The 15,075-nt window shown below is 34.7% G+C and overlaps 1 protein-coding gene across 1 annotated transcript; it reads left to right on the top strand.

Annotated features, from left to right (window-relative positions):
- Window positions 1-5,516: 5,516 nt before the first annotated feature.
- On the top strand, window positions 5,517-6,818 carry LOC110792131 (polygalacturonase inhibitor-like). Its single transcript, XM_021996942.2, has one exon. The coding sequence runs from the start codon at window positions 5,592-5,594 to the stop codon at window positions 6,606-6,608; it is 1,017 nt and encodes a 338-aa protein (XP_021852634.1). The 5' UTR covers window positions 5,517-5,591; the 3' UTR covers window positions 6,609-6,818.
- The last annotated feature ends 8,257 nt before the right edge of the window (window positions 6,819-15,075 follow it).

Genomic DNA, 15,075 nt, shown 5'->3' with positions numbered 1-15,075 from the left:
TTAATCGAAATAGCAAACCTTGTGAGAGTTTATGTATCTGTTTTACGGGATTATAGCAAACCTTCTCCGTCCTCTTCCTTCTTCGTGGTGGTGTTGCGAACCTCCTTCGTGGTGGTGTTGTGAACCTCTAAACCTTCTTCGTGGTGATGTTGCGAACCTCTAAACCCTCGAACTATGAATTGCAGACCCTCTAATCCCTCCACTTGCGAATGACAAACCCTCTAAACCCTAGAACTACGAATTGCGAATTGGTGTTTGCGATTTTCGAATTGATGCGAACATCATGAATTCCTCTCAGTCTCTCTCCTCTCTTGTGTTTTTAATTTCTGTTGTCAATTTTTTTTTCGGGTAACAATTCGAGCAGTTAGGGCTTGAAAATTTGGGGGAAAATAATTTTGGGCTTAAAAGTATGGGGTTTGAAATTTTGGGAAATAATGGGAGGGAAAAAAAGTAAAAAGTCTTGCGCCTACAGATATTTTATTTTACCGTTACATTAGCCTAGCAAGGCGTTGCATTAGATAATCTAATGCGACGGTTTATCACTACCGTTACTTTAGCCCAACTTTCAGGTGTGTTATGGAGGAAACCGTTGCATTAGCTCTATCTAATGCAACGGTTCTATGTGAGGTGTCGCATTAGGTTTTTCTAAACCGTCGCATTTGATTAGATAATTAGTATTTATATGTGTTTTATTCTCTAGTAACTAATTATCTTGCTTCTAAGTTCTTGTTAGTTTTTGTTATTACATTGCCTTGGGTTGTCACCATCAAAAAGGGAAAAATTATTGGGCTAGGTTTTGATGATGACAAACTAAAGTAATCAGCTAACGTAGTTTTCAAGTTATATGTGTGCAAGGATCATTAATGAAAGGTTGTGCTAACATCATCAATAATAGAGCTTACTGGAGGTTGATGATTGTGCGATACTTATAGCAATAAGCATAAAACCCAGAGCTGGAATTGCAGAGGAGTTCCTAAGGATGAACTCTACACAAGCTGAAAATTACAGAGTTCCTGCGGAGGAACTGGAACCTCCAGACGAGTTAGAGGAACTCTGAAATTGAAGGGCAGTTCCTGAGTGGGAATCAACAACGAGAAGTTCCAGAGGTGGAACAACCAATAACACGCGGAGCAGCATGGAACATAAATACAAAAAATAAGAGTTTGTTTTCTAGAATTCATGTAAGTATATAGTAGCTTGAAAGATTATGAAACAAGGTGCTGAAAGGAACTTGCAGGAACTGAATGTGGCCATAATAAGATAAAATAGATTTTCTCATAAATAAATTTTCTAACTAAGGTAGATTCTTGTTTAATTGTTTTCCTAATGAAATGATTTTGTAAAAAGAAAGTTGCGTTTTTGTCGTAAGAAAATAATATAAAGAGTGAAGTTTTGGAAATATATCTTCGATTCTATTTTAAAAAACTTATATTTTACCCAAGTATTTTATTTTCACAAATTTTCTTTCTTTGCTTTTTACTGCCTATTGCTAAGGAAAATTGGTTTAGAAAATACAGGCTTATTTGACCAAGCTTCCCACGTTTTCGCTTTATTTAGCTCCGAAACTCTCTTAGCCAAGGTTGTTCCTCCTCGGGAACTCTAGCCCAATTGCTTATACATAAACGAACACCATAAGGAAGTTTGTTAAGTCATCAACCAAAACTAAGGGTCAACATAATTGATGCCTAATCATTTTGATTTCTTCTCTAATTACAGTGACTACTCCCTCTACTTTTTATTGATATTATGTTTCACATTTTGCAAAGATCTTGTTGGGCCTGGAAAGTCCAACTTGTTGGGCCACATGACATTATATTTTGGCTTAGTCCGAATGGATTTGTTTTTGGATACCTTCCCAAAAACTCCATAGTCTCATACTAATGAAGTTAGGTGGACATTTATATGGAATGCAACTCTTCCTTATTCTTTACACATGAGACTTGGGTTGTCATCTTAACATATTTGATGTAACTTTTAATACAAATATCTTCACATCCTTACTAGCTATTCATTATTAATAGCGGTTGAGAAACTTATCGTGTCTAATCAAAGTGATATGTTTTCTCTTGTAGAACTATCGATATAGTATGGAATGGACAGGTCTGACTCTTAACTTGTTCAAAGTGATATACTTAATAGGGCCCCAAGATTTTTTAATTTTTTTTAAAAAAGGCCCCCCTAACGTTGTATAAGTACATTTTGTTGAGAGTTAATATATAAATTTAGTAGTAGCTTAGACGGTTGATTTTGACTACTTTTGAACCTTGAACACAAGGAGATCATGGGTTCTAATCCCAACACCTACCTTTATTTTTATTTCCAATCTCTTATATTTTATTTTAGATTATTCTCTTTTCTTAGGACCTAAATCACACTACTACCAACTTCTTCTTCTTCTTGCATAACATTTACTTCATCTATATCATTAAAGCGGAGTGGTGGTTAATGTGAGGGCTCCAAAATCCCAATACTTCTCTCTCAGCTACTCTCCCATTTTGATAACAATTGAAAAAGGCAAGGAGAATAATTGACTAAACAATAAAGAAAAAAGGAAAAAAAAAGTAATTAAATTGACAAACAAATAAAAAAAAAAGAAAAAAACAAGAAAAGTTACTAAATTGACAAACAAATGAAAACTAAAAGGGAAACAATAAATAATCGCAACCAATATCAATTAATAAAAAGCCTTATAATAATGATAATAATAATATATATGTTTTTAAAATAAGACAATTGTTAAAAGTTCAAGAATATTTTAGTGAATCTTATATGAAGTACATGGAATAGTGAAATTCATAGCTTTTAAAGAGAAGTATTATTTAAGGAAATTAGAATCACTTATATACTCTACAAAAACAATTCAACAACATAAAAACGTAATTAAAAAGTGGTGTTTTTATTTAGGGGATGAACACACTTGGGCTTGGTGCAGTACGAGATGAAACATAAACCAACCCGTAAAATACGGTATTTCATTTTTCCAAATCAAACTATATTACATGCACGTCAAACCAAACCACGTTTAAACGGTTTGGTGTTGTTTAGTTTTTGGTCAACAATTGTTTCTTTTTGTTAAAGTAGTTTGTAACATAAATGTTTAACTAAACACAATAAAAAAAAATGCTTGAGAAAATTAATACTCCATTCGTTCTTAAATATTAGTTCACTTTTGACTTTTTAGTCTGTTTCAACTCAATATTTAAACGTAAATGTCTCCAAATACGTATATTAAAGAAATATAAAATTTGATATTATTAAACTAGACGTTGATACTAACAAAACAAGATATCATATGAATACATTTTGAATTATGTATTGAAAAGAAATTAGAAGATTCTTTTCAATTGTAAATAGTGCCAAGATTCCAAAAGGGACTGATAATAAAAAACGAAAGAATAAATCACATAAATCAATACTAATACTTTTGAGTCGATGTATATTGGATATAATTCTTCGAAATAACATACAAGAATATTTTATGCATAAAATGATTTAATACGATTTGCGCGAGGTTTGGTTTGGTTTCAAATTTTTGAAAACGAAACCACAAAAATAAAATGATTTAATACGGTTTGCGCGAGGTTTGGTTTGGTTTCAAATTTTTGAAAAACCAAACCACAAGGTTTGGATTTCTTTTCCAAATCAATAAGCTAAAAGAGTTTGGTGTGGTATACACCAATTAAGCTCCCCAAACCCCTGAATTACTTAAAGAAGGAGACGAGAAATCATAAGATATGAGAAAAAGGTATTGGAGGTACTAGGTTCAGCATGTTTGTGAATTTCAAGCACTATTTGATTATTTTCTAGGAAATAAAATAAATTGAATCACTACCAAATGCAGCATATGCATGGAGGTGTTCAAAATACTTTTTCATTTGCAATTACTTATTCTTATCAAATAATTTGCAAGTTTGATTAACTTTTAGTTTTATCTTTAAGTGGAGGACATACTAAAAATGCTAAATGTATCATGTATGTTTTGTGAATCATATTTTGACTAAAGAATTAGGTTGCATGTCACTTGATTCTAGAAGTAAATCATATGCTTTATAACTGTATTTAATAGAAAGGCTAAGGTATCAGGGGAAGGTTGAACTTGCAATATATTCCACATGAATTTTAACATAAACCTTTTGGGATAGATTATTGCGCCCTTATGTATTCTCCTTTTTTATGGTATTTTAACTTTGTTGTAAAATTGATTGAAAAATGATATTTGAAGTTGTGTGTATTGTTGTTACTACCTCCGTTAGAAAATGATATTTACACTTTCGTTTTAGTCTGTTTCATAATATTCTTTACAGTAATCTTTATTCTATTTTCGGACATAAAACTTTACTATTTTATCCCTCTTACACCATAACATTTATCACTTTTCACTTACTTTCTATTAGTTAATTCATTGTTTCTTACACTCACCCACCTTTTTACACTACATCCCTTACTAGCTTTATCCATATTTTATTACATCCACCCACCGTTTTACACAATTTTCAAAAAAAATTTCTTAATATTTGCGCAAATAATAACTGTAAAGAACATTATAAAACGAAGGTAGTATTATGCTTCATATTAACTTAACATAACTACTTCTAATTATACTTTTATATATAGTTATCTCGGGACACATACTAGTTATTTTATCATAATTCTTCATTATTGTGCCTTAAAAGTTTATAGGGAAAAAAAATTTAAAAATTGATAGGGTCCTTTTTTTATAAGTAGCACATGCCCTCCATATTAGTTGGGCTGAGCCTGAGTACGGTGTATTAGTTACCTTCAATGTTAGTGATGGGCAATATTTTGAGCCACATAGATTTTTTTTTAAAACTAATGTCATACGTGCATTCCCTTTACAATATCAGCTCAAAAAAGTTAGGCCCAAAGTTTCGGTTTCAAGACTAGTAATACACACGACACCTAAATGAATAAACTAACATCAAAATAGCTACATTAATAATTTCGAATCTGTGGTATGCATATATATTTTATCGTATTGATGTCGTATGCTAATTATTAATGACATTGTTATTCTCCATATAAAAAAAAACAATTACTCTGTAGTTCATACTCAGTATTAAATAGCTGCTTTCGAACTTGATAAACGTAAACCGAATCCAAACTGGAATACACAAATCAATTAAGGTGCGTGATTAAGTTAGGGTCACCCGCGAAAACTTAACCCCAACTTCACAATGAAATCCACGTACTGCTAGTCCTCCTAATTTCATTTTCCACCCATTTGATACTGGAAAAGTTAATTAAGTCTTAGTTAGCACTTATTTATCTTAATATTTTTTAATTATTTATTTGGTCACTGAAAGATAGTCCGACCATATATAATAGTATAATACTAGTCCATGACATTCGGCCTGATTTAGTCATACAAAGAAAATCTTACCACAATTGTAGGAAATTAATCACACTCTTGCGCTTTGGTTGTCTCTTTTTTCTTGTTTGAAACATAATCCCTTAAATTAGTTGATTATAAATTACAAGAAAAATGATACCTTAATTAAATAAAAAAGTATACAACATATATTTAATCTATCCTATTCCTTCCCTTATTTTGTTATCAAAAAGTAGACAAAATGAGGACCTGCAAAATCAGCCTTCAAGTTTCCTTATCAATCTTCCTTTACACCTTACTCAGCACCCCTTGTTTATCCTCTAAGTTATGCAACCCTGACGACAAGGCGGCCCTCTTGCAATTCAGCCAACATTACTTTGGCAATATTTCTACTTATTGGAAATCGGATGATGCTGATGCTGATGCTGATGCTGATTGTTGTAAGGATTGGGAGGGTGTTAAATGTGACCGGCACACCAACCGTGTTACAACGCTTTCCCTTTCTAATGGTCAACTTTCTGGTGAGATCTCATCTGCCCTTGGTGACCTCCCTTACCTTAAAACACTTCACATTAGGAAACAACCTAACATTACTGGTACTATTCCTAATTCTATTGTCAAACTCCAAAATCTTAAATTCCTCCGCTTTGACTGGAATAACTTATCCGGTCCGGTTCCCTCGTTTTTGAGTCAATTAAAGAAACTACATTTCTTGGACCTGTCTTTTAACAGGTTTTCCGGTTCTATCCCACCTTCACTTTCTACCCTACCCGATCTCTACTCCCTACATTTGGACCGAAACCAACTCACCGGTTCAATCCCTGACAGTTTTGGGTCTTTTAAATTAACTAACATTTCTATATACTTATCACACAACAACTTGTCCGGTTCAATCCCAACCACGCTAGGAAGCGCACATATAATCGACTTCTCACGTAACAAACTAACCGGTGATGCGTCCTTTTTGTTTCGAAACAATAACATATCGAGAATTAATTTAGCAAGGAACTTGTTGGAGTTCAATATGACAAATGTGGAGTTTGGTTTTGGGTTGAATATTATTAACTTGAACCATAACAATATCTATGGCAGCATTCCGCTCTCTTTGGCAACGTTACCCCAATTGCAATCATTAAACGTAAGTTACAACCATTTGTGCGGTCCAATTCCTACCGGAGGGGGGTTCGTCAAGCTTGATCAATCTTCATACATTCACAACCGTTGCCTATGTGGTGTTCCGATGCCCCCTTGCATTTAATTCTTTTGCAACTTTCATAATCTACTTTAAGCATCAGATAATATTACACGGGCGCCCAAGAATATTACTCGTCTTTTTATTTTATTTTTAAATGTAGCATAACTTTCTAATGGTTTTGGACTTGATGCTTCATTTCTTCAGGGTCCATCAAACCACCTACAAAGTATTTCTTAATAATTTATATGAAAATTTTAATTAATATTGTATTCATCGGTGATTGTGATTTGGTCTACTTTGCGTTTTTCCTCCTCTAAAATCTATCTAATCTTCCATTTTATTGCCTAATACGTAGTACTACTTTCGTGTGATAAACATGTTTACGATTACTATTTGCACAAATATTAATACAAAAGTGAAAAAGTTGGTTCAATATAATAAAATATGGGTAAAGTAAGAGACAATTGTAAAAAGGTGGGTGAGTGTAAGAAAAAATTAATAAAATAAGAGAAAATGGGTGAAAATTGTAAATATTGAGCGCAAAAAGGATAAGGTAGTAAATTTTCATGTCCAAAAATAGAATAAATTAAGTATAAAAAACATTATAAAACAGATTAAAGCAGAAAGTGTAAAGATCATTTTGAAACAGAGATAGTATGTAGGTATGGAAAACAATATCTATACCTTGTTGTATTTAACTAAAAAGTAAAACCACAAATATTTAGATGACATGTGGTATCCCATTCTTTCATTCGTCAATTTAATTTTCCAATTGTTCCTTCTGTTGTTTGCTATAGTTTACAACTCCGACGCCTCTTTTACTTCATTTCTCTATTCAACATCAAATTACTATTTAATTCATATATTTATTCAATCTTTTTCACTTCATCTCTTTATTTAATACTTAATATTAATGCACCATTTTATTTTATTTTTATATATATTTTTTCAACCTTCAAATTTCATTTCTATTTAAATCATATATTTCCAATAAAATCACATGCCTCAAAAAATTACAACTTTAAAAGACGGTTAAACAACTACAAATCACCCGTTCTTAGAACGATCTCAAAATATAGTTATGTTTAATACGGAGTATATATATATAAAAGTATAAATTACTACTACCTTCTTTCCTTAAAGTTATTTGCACGGACTCCAATGCGCGCAATATTTGATCACTAATATAGTTGATTCTGTAAGTGAAATAATTAAAAAAAATTGATATTCTAAAAATACATACCGAGACCAATCTAACAAGATCTTACATGATAACGTTTTGAAGTATATAATAGTGAGCTTTTAACAGTTTAAGTTTTCATAGTTTAACTACTACAAAAACACCTTTGCGAGTCGCCCCTAAATTGCCTTTAGTGTCGTGAAGACGGGTTTAGGGCCTTTTCTTACTTCTTCCCTCAGAGATGTGTGGAAAGCATAAGTAAAATTGGACTAACTGTGGGCGACTTGTCTCTTTTTACCAGCTAATGGAGTAGCCATTCGATTTTACAAAACCGACAAAACTCGGTTGTTGTGATACGTGAGTACAAGCTTGTGAGACGACCCAAGCTCAAGGTATTTGACCACAACGACCTTAGGTTCCCTTGTGATTCGTGGTGTGGGAATCTCTCAACATACATCCATCGGAGTAGAGATTGAGGGTTCGGGGGAAATTTACTAATACGGGGAGTGTCACATATTAACCCATGGAGCGGTTCTTACTAGTTCAATGTAACGAAGACGAGACATGCGTTAAACTACATTACTAATCAGGATTGCTTTTAATGCACAAACATTAACTAACAATCGCTAAAGGTAATACAGATTAATTTAAGGTACCTAACAATAATCCATATTGTCCAAGGAATATCTTATTAGGCGTGATAAATAATCAGATTAAGTTTGACAAAGTTATAATGGTGATTAAAGCAATAAATCAGATCAAGGCACTTTACAATATAGTTTTGGCTATATTGCGGTTCTCATGAAACTAACCACTTGGCTTTAGTTCCTTTAATTCAACAAAATTTCCTCGACTTGACTAGACTCTTGGGCAGGATCCATGCTTAATTTGAGTGTTTATACCAGTAGAGTTCCGCTTAACAAGAATTAATTACGGCGGAACTACGAAGAATACCGACGGTCTTGAGTACTTGAACTTAGGCTTTAGAGCTTAGGGTTAGGCTTGTAGCTTGGGGATAGTATGAGAATTAATATCGTGCCTTTTACTCGGCTGATTTAGCCTCTATTTATAAGAAATAAGTACTGCTTAAAAATAGAAATTATCAGAATTTCAGGGACACTGAAAAGCAAGTTGGCGCAACAATGTATTCGCGCACAACACCTGAGCGTGAGAAATATCTCACACACAGGTGTTGGTGCCAGATGTTCTTTAGAGTTTGTTCTTGAGTTGAATTATAAGTGATACGCGAGATAATGTTTGCGCATGAATGATGGTCAATTTTCCTCTTTGAATCTTCAATCTGAAAACGTTAGCGTTTATGAACCCCAGACTTCAATGACGTTTACTTAGGTTTTAAAAAAATAAAAAGAACCCAAAATATAAAATTAAGTCCCTAAAAAAACCACATTGGTTCACTATTAAAAAAAAAACTCAAACCAAACCGGTTCATCATAAATAAATAAATAAAAACTCAAACCGGTTTACTAATAAATTAATAACTGAAACCGGTTCACTAAAAAGAAACTGAAACCAGTTGATTGGTTTTCCTTCAAAGTCAAAATAGTAGCTAGTGAAAAATATAATTTAAAATAGTCATTTTAGTAAATGAAATTATAAAGTAGCAAATTTGGTAAATAAAATTGTAAAAGTAGCCAGTTTGGTAAAAGATCCTTGTAAATATGTAACAAATATATTATGAAAAAAATTGGAACGGAAAAGTTAAATAATGAAAGGAGTCAGTCTACAACTCTACACCACTGGTCACCAGTGGTTTTTTGCTCCATACCCAAAGGTAAAATAGTATTTTCACTAAAGGCGTTGAATAGTCAAACAAAGTATAAAGTATCGGCAACAATGACAGTAATTAATACAACAATGACAATATATTTATGCAAACGGTGACAATCCTTATATAACACTTTGTATGCACACTTTTACCCATTCATTTAATATGCAACACTTTTACCCATTTATTTAAGTGCTCCCTTTACTTTTTCTATTTCATTTCATTTCTTTTTTTTTTGGGTAATTGTGACAGTATTTTAATACAACACAATGACCGTATATATACAACAATGACAATGCTTATATTATTGTTGACAATATATAACAAGTTAACAATACTTTTACACATTTATTTAAGAGTGAACCATCTTTTCAAATATATATATATATATTTTTTTTTTGGGTGGGTATGGATGATAAAACCGCTGGTGACCAGCGGTGTAGTCATCCTATAATGAAAGATGCTTAATTATGAAATGCAGGTAGTACACTTTGTGCAGATAGCACTCTTTAGTGGACTAAAAATTCCATAAATTGTGGCTGCAAGTGGCAACTAACTAAATACTCTAAATACTCCGTACATACATGGTTGATTTGAATTCGATAAAAATATTACTAACAAGCAATAATGGGAAACCTTAAGAATTTGTGTTTGGACAAACTTGAAGCTTTTGAACTAAGCTAAAAAAAATGCTCTCTAACAAGGAATCCTTAGAGAAAACCCCCTTGGCGAAGAATTCCACCACGGAAGAAAATGATCAATTGCATCGATCGAACAAGAAACCAAAACGAAAAATTACTCACATCATCTTCAATAGACAAGAGCAAGAAGAAATTAGGGATGAGGGTGCGATGGAAGAAGATATAGTCGTACCCCAAAACCCTAATTCTCCGGCAGGAATGGAAACCAGCAACGCTCAACAGGCACCACCCCGCTCCTTTAAGGACATGGTTCTGAAGGAAATAATGCCCTTGGTCCAAGTATGCATTCAATGTTAAGTCTAATAAATGCGGTTCAGTATTAATTAACAAGTTAATAATTCAGTGAGATCAAGTGAGCTGAATGCCTAGCTAGAGGCCGCTTCAGTTCAAGTGGAATTAATGATATTAATCCACAGCTTACTCTTGACTGAACCCGTAGGGTCACACAAATAGTACGTAAACGGATCAAGTATTTAATGGCATTAAATACTCCATCTATGGATATTCGGAATCGACGGATCTTGGTTTCAGTGGGAGCTGAGATCGTCACATGCAAGAAATGAATACTCCGGAAACGATGATATTGCCGGAAACGGAAATATGGATCGTATCGGAAATATAAATATTATCCAAGTCGTAGATGTTGCCGGAAACGGAAACATGGTACATATCGGGAAATATTATTGGAAATAGAAATATTGCCGGAATCGGAATTATTGCCGGAAACGGAAATATTGTCTGAATCGGAAATATTATCGGAATCAAAAAATAATTCCGGAAACGGAAATATTAAATATTTGTTCGAAACGGAAATTAATTCCGGAATCGGAAATGTTAAATATTGTTCATATCGGAAATGAATTCCGGAATCGGAAAATTAATCGGAAGCGCGTCGTACGAATTAGCATCGGACGAGCTTGCTAGACGAAGGCCCCCAGCACGAAGCCAGGCCCACGCCCAGCAAGGGAAACGCGCGCCACAACACGCCAGCCCAAGGCTGCGCCAGTCCCACCGCAAGGCAGGCCCAGCGCGCGCCCAAGGCTGCGGCAGTCGTGGGCTGCGTTGCTCGGGCTGTGCGCGCGCGCACATGGGGCCCCTCGTGGGCTGCTGTGCGTGCGTGTGTGTTTGTGTTCACATACGAAACCTAAAACGTACAGGATTCGTTTAATGATTAAATTCCTAATCCTATTTGATAAATTAATTAAATAAGAGTTTCATTAGGATTCTAATTTAATTAATTCGTATCCTAATAGGATTCCAATTCTCTTTCCATACCCCTATAAATATGTGGCCTGGGTTCACAATTTATAAGAAGTTTTCAAGTATTCAAAGTGAGTTTTTGAGAGAAAAATTCAGTCACATATCTTGCCTAAAAGTGCCGAAAATCATTAGTACCTTAAGGGCGATTCTAGTTGGTCAATCTTAAGGCGGATCCGGACGTGCTGTGGACTATCTACGGAGGGACGACACTTGGAGTCCTAAAGACTTGTTCTTGTTCGGTTCGGGCGCAGCTAGGGAAGGCACGCAACAAAGAGTATGCATCTAAACTATGCTATATGATTATGTGTAAATAATATGTATTCCTGGCTAAATGGTTTTTCCGCATGATTTATGAATTGTCATATGTATCATAACCTAACAGTGGTATCAGAGCCTCTTATTATTTTCATAATCTAAATTGCATGAACATGGTTAAATATTACAAATTTGCAAGAATTAAAAGGGGTGATTAATTTTCGTAATTGTTAATTAATTGCAAATTGCGTTTATTTAATTATACGTACGCAGTTTGTCGGCAGTTTCTTCGTTACTCATCCAAATCGAGTGATTTTTGTGTCAATTCCGCATGTAAAAGGCATTCTAAAATTTTGACAAAAAAAGTGTTTTTCTGCCGAACCCAGAATTCTCAAATTCGAAGCCTAACTATGACTTTTCGAAGGTTTTAGTTTTTCGAATGCAAAATTTCGTAAATTTAAGATGTTAAATTAAATATTTGCGATTCTTGTTGATAAATCTTGAATTTTTGATTGACCTACTGTATATGTTTAACAAGTTTGAATGCCTAACCTTGTTAATTATGCAATCTAATTTGTAATTATGATTAATTTGTTGAAAAATAGAATAATTTAGAATTAATTTGATTTTCATAATTAATTATAATTTAATTAGATACCTATGATTAAAAACCACCATAAAAATTGTAAATTTATGATAAATTTTAAATTTTTATGACCTAGACTTGAATCCATGTTAATCGGAAATCAATTGAATAATAAATTTTCGATTTTTCGCCCTAAAATTATGAAATTAATATTTTTTTTTTTTTTTTGAGAAAGTAATAAAAGATTATATTAATACCCAAATAGGTAGACACAACAAACAGCCAAAAGGCAACAAAGAAACAAACTATCTAACACATCCTAATTAGATATGCAAAAGCATCATGATCTTCCCAACTTGCCACCTTCTAGGAAGGGTTCAAGGAGGGAAGAAGAAATCATTTGCAGCATATCTAAACTAAACAAAACTGCCCCCTAAGTGTCTATCCAACCATGCTTTATCATTATTACTACATTTCTTAGGGATTACATTAACAATTCTAAGATAACAGGTTCTAAATACATGTTTCATCAAGGCCTTTGGGTGCAGTACAACTCTATTCCATACTGCATCATTCCTTTGCTTCCAAATTCCATATATCAACCCAACCAAGCAACTCTGAATCACCTTAGCTCTGAACCTGTTCCTGCCCTGATTACAAAGCTCCCTAACCACATTATGCAGATCTACAGCTCCTAATGCAAGCTGAAACTGACTTGCCAGCATTTCCAGACATGTCCTAGCATAAGGGCATCTGAAAAATAAATGATTATTGCTTTCCACTCCTCCACTGCAGAGCTGGCACTGGTCATCATCCACCACACCAAACTTCTTTAGCCTATCCCTTGACTGGAGCCTTTTCCAAGCTGCAAGCCAAGCAATAAATCTGAATTTAGGTATGTTAAACCTATTCCAAACCCACTCAGCCCAGTGTACTCTTTGTTTTTCCCCTCTCAGCCAAGCATAGCCACCTGCAGCTGTGTATTTCTTCCTATTGCAGTTCCACTGGCCATTGCTGTATCCATCTCTGAGCATGTCTTTCACCTTGCATAGTTGCTTCCAATACCAACTAGCATGGGGGGGAGGCACATATGACCTCCAGTCCCTGCCTCTCAAATAGATTTGATTAATCCACTTTACCCAAAGGTTGTCTTCCTTAGTTGCAATACTCCAAGTGTATTTGCCAAGCATAGCCAAGTTCCAGATTTTGCTGTTCTTGAGGCCCAGCCCCCCCTCGTTCTTTGGTCTGCACACCAGGTCCCAGGCAATAGGTGGAGCCTTTGTATAGTGAGCTTGACCTGCCCAAAGATAATTCCTACAAACTGACATAACCTGTTCAATGACTGCATTTGGAATAATGAACATGGAGGCCCAATAAGAATGCAAATTCAGCAACATAGAGTTCACAAGAAGGGTCCTACCAGAGTATGATAAGGTCCTAGTGCCCCATGATCTCAACCTAGCCACAATTTTATCAACCATAAAATCACAGTCTGATTTGGTAAGCTTCCTAGAATTAATTTTTACCCCTAAGTATCTGAAAGGGAGAGCTTCCTCAGCAAACTGAGACATATTCAGAATTTCCTCTTTAACAACAATATCCATATTACAAGCATACAAGGCTGACTTTCCTGAATTTGCAAGTAAACCAGAAGTTTTTGCAAAAGTAGCTAAAGCTCTGAGGTTAAGCATGACAGAAGTGGGCTCACCTTTGCAGAACAATATTAGATCATCAGCAAACACCAAGTGATTTAGCTTCAAACTCTTGCATCTGTAATGATATTGATACCCAGTCTGATTCCCAGCATACTTCAACAACCTTGACAGATACTCCATACAAATAACAAAAAGCAATGGGGACATGGGGTCCCCTTGCCTCAAACCTTTCTTTCCATTGAAAAAACCATGCATAGTACCATTAGTTTGCAAAGAGAATGAAGGAGTGGTGATGCATTCTTTGATCCATGTAATGAACTTGTCAGGAAACTGTAACTTTTGCAGCATTTCAACCATGAAATCCCAATTTACTGAATCATAAGCCTTTTTTATATCAATCTTCAGCATGCAGCTAGGAGGTGATGATTTCCTGCCATACAGACTCACCAAATCCTGAATGATACTGACATTGTGAACAATTTGCCTCCCTTCCAGGAAGCCAGACTGATTAGGTGAGATGATGCTGGGCAACACCAGCCTGAGCCTCTTGCAAATAAGCTTGGTAATACACTTGTATAGAATGTTGCAGCAGGCTATTGGCCTGAACTCTGTAACACTAGAAGGATGAGAAACTTTAGGTATGAGAGTTAGTTTGGTGCAATTCAGCTCCTTCAATAATCTACCAGTGGCAAAGAAATCCTTCACAGCTCTACATATCTCATCACCTATTATATGCCAGGAAGCCTTGAAAAAGGTACTATTATACCCATCAGGGCCTGGTGCCTTAGAGCCAGGGATTGAGAATAAGGCCTCTGTTATTTCCTTGTCAGTAAAGGTCTGAGTCAAAGCTGTAGCTTGATCTGAACTAACCACAGCCCCTAGATCAATGATGCATTGCTGCACTTCAACCCTCTCATTATCAGCAGACCCCAGTAACTTCAAATAATACTCTTCAAAGGCCTTTTGAACACTATCAGGATTATCAGCCATATTACCTTCCATGTCCTTGACTGCCAATACTCTTTTCTGAAATTTCCTGACCTTTAAAGCCCTGTGGAAGAACTTGGTGTTTTCATCACCCTCTTTTAGCCATTTCACTTTTGCTTT

This window comes from Spinacia oleracea, chromosome 3, assembly GCF_020520425.1.
Source record: "Spinacia oleracea cultivar Varoflay chromosome 3, BTI_SOV_V1, whole genome shotgun sequence".
NCBI classification, from domain to species: Eukaryota; Viridiplantae; Streptophyta; class Magnoliopsida; order Caryophyllales; family Amaranthaceae; genus Spinacia; species Spinacia oleracea.
The sequence above is the reverse complement of the archived record's forward strand: the minus strand, read 5'-3'. Positions and strand labels throughout refer to the sequence as shown.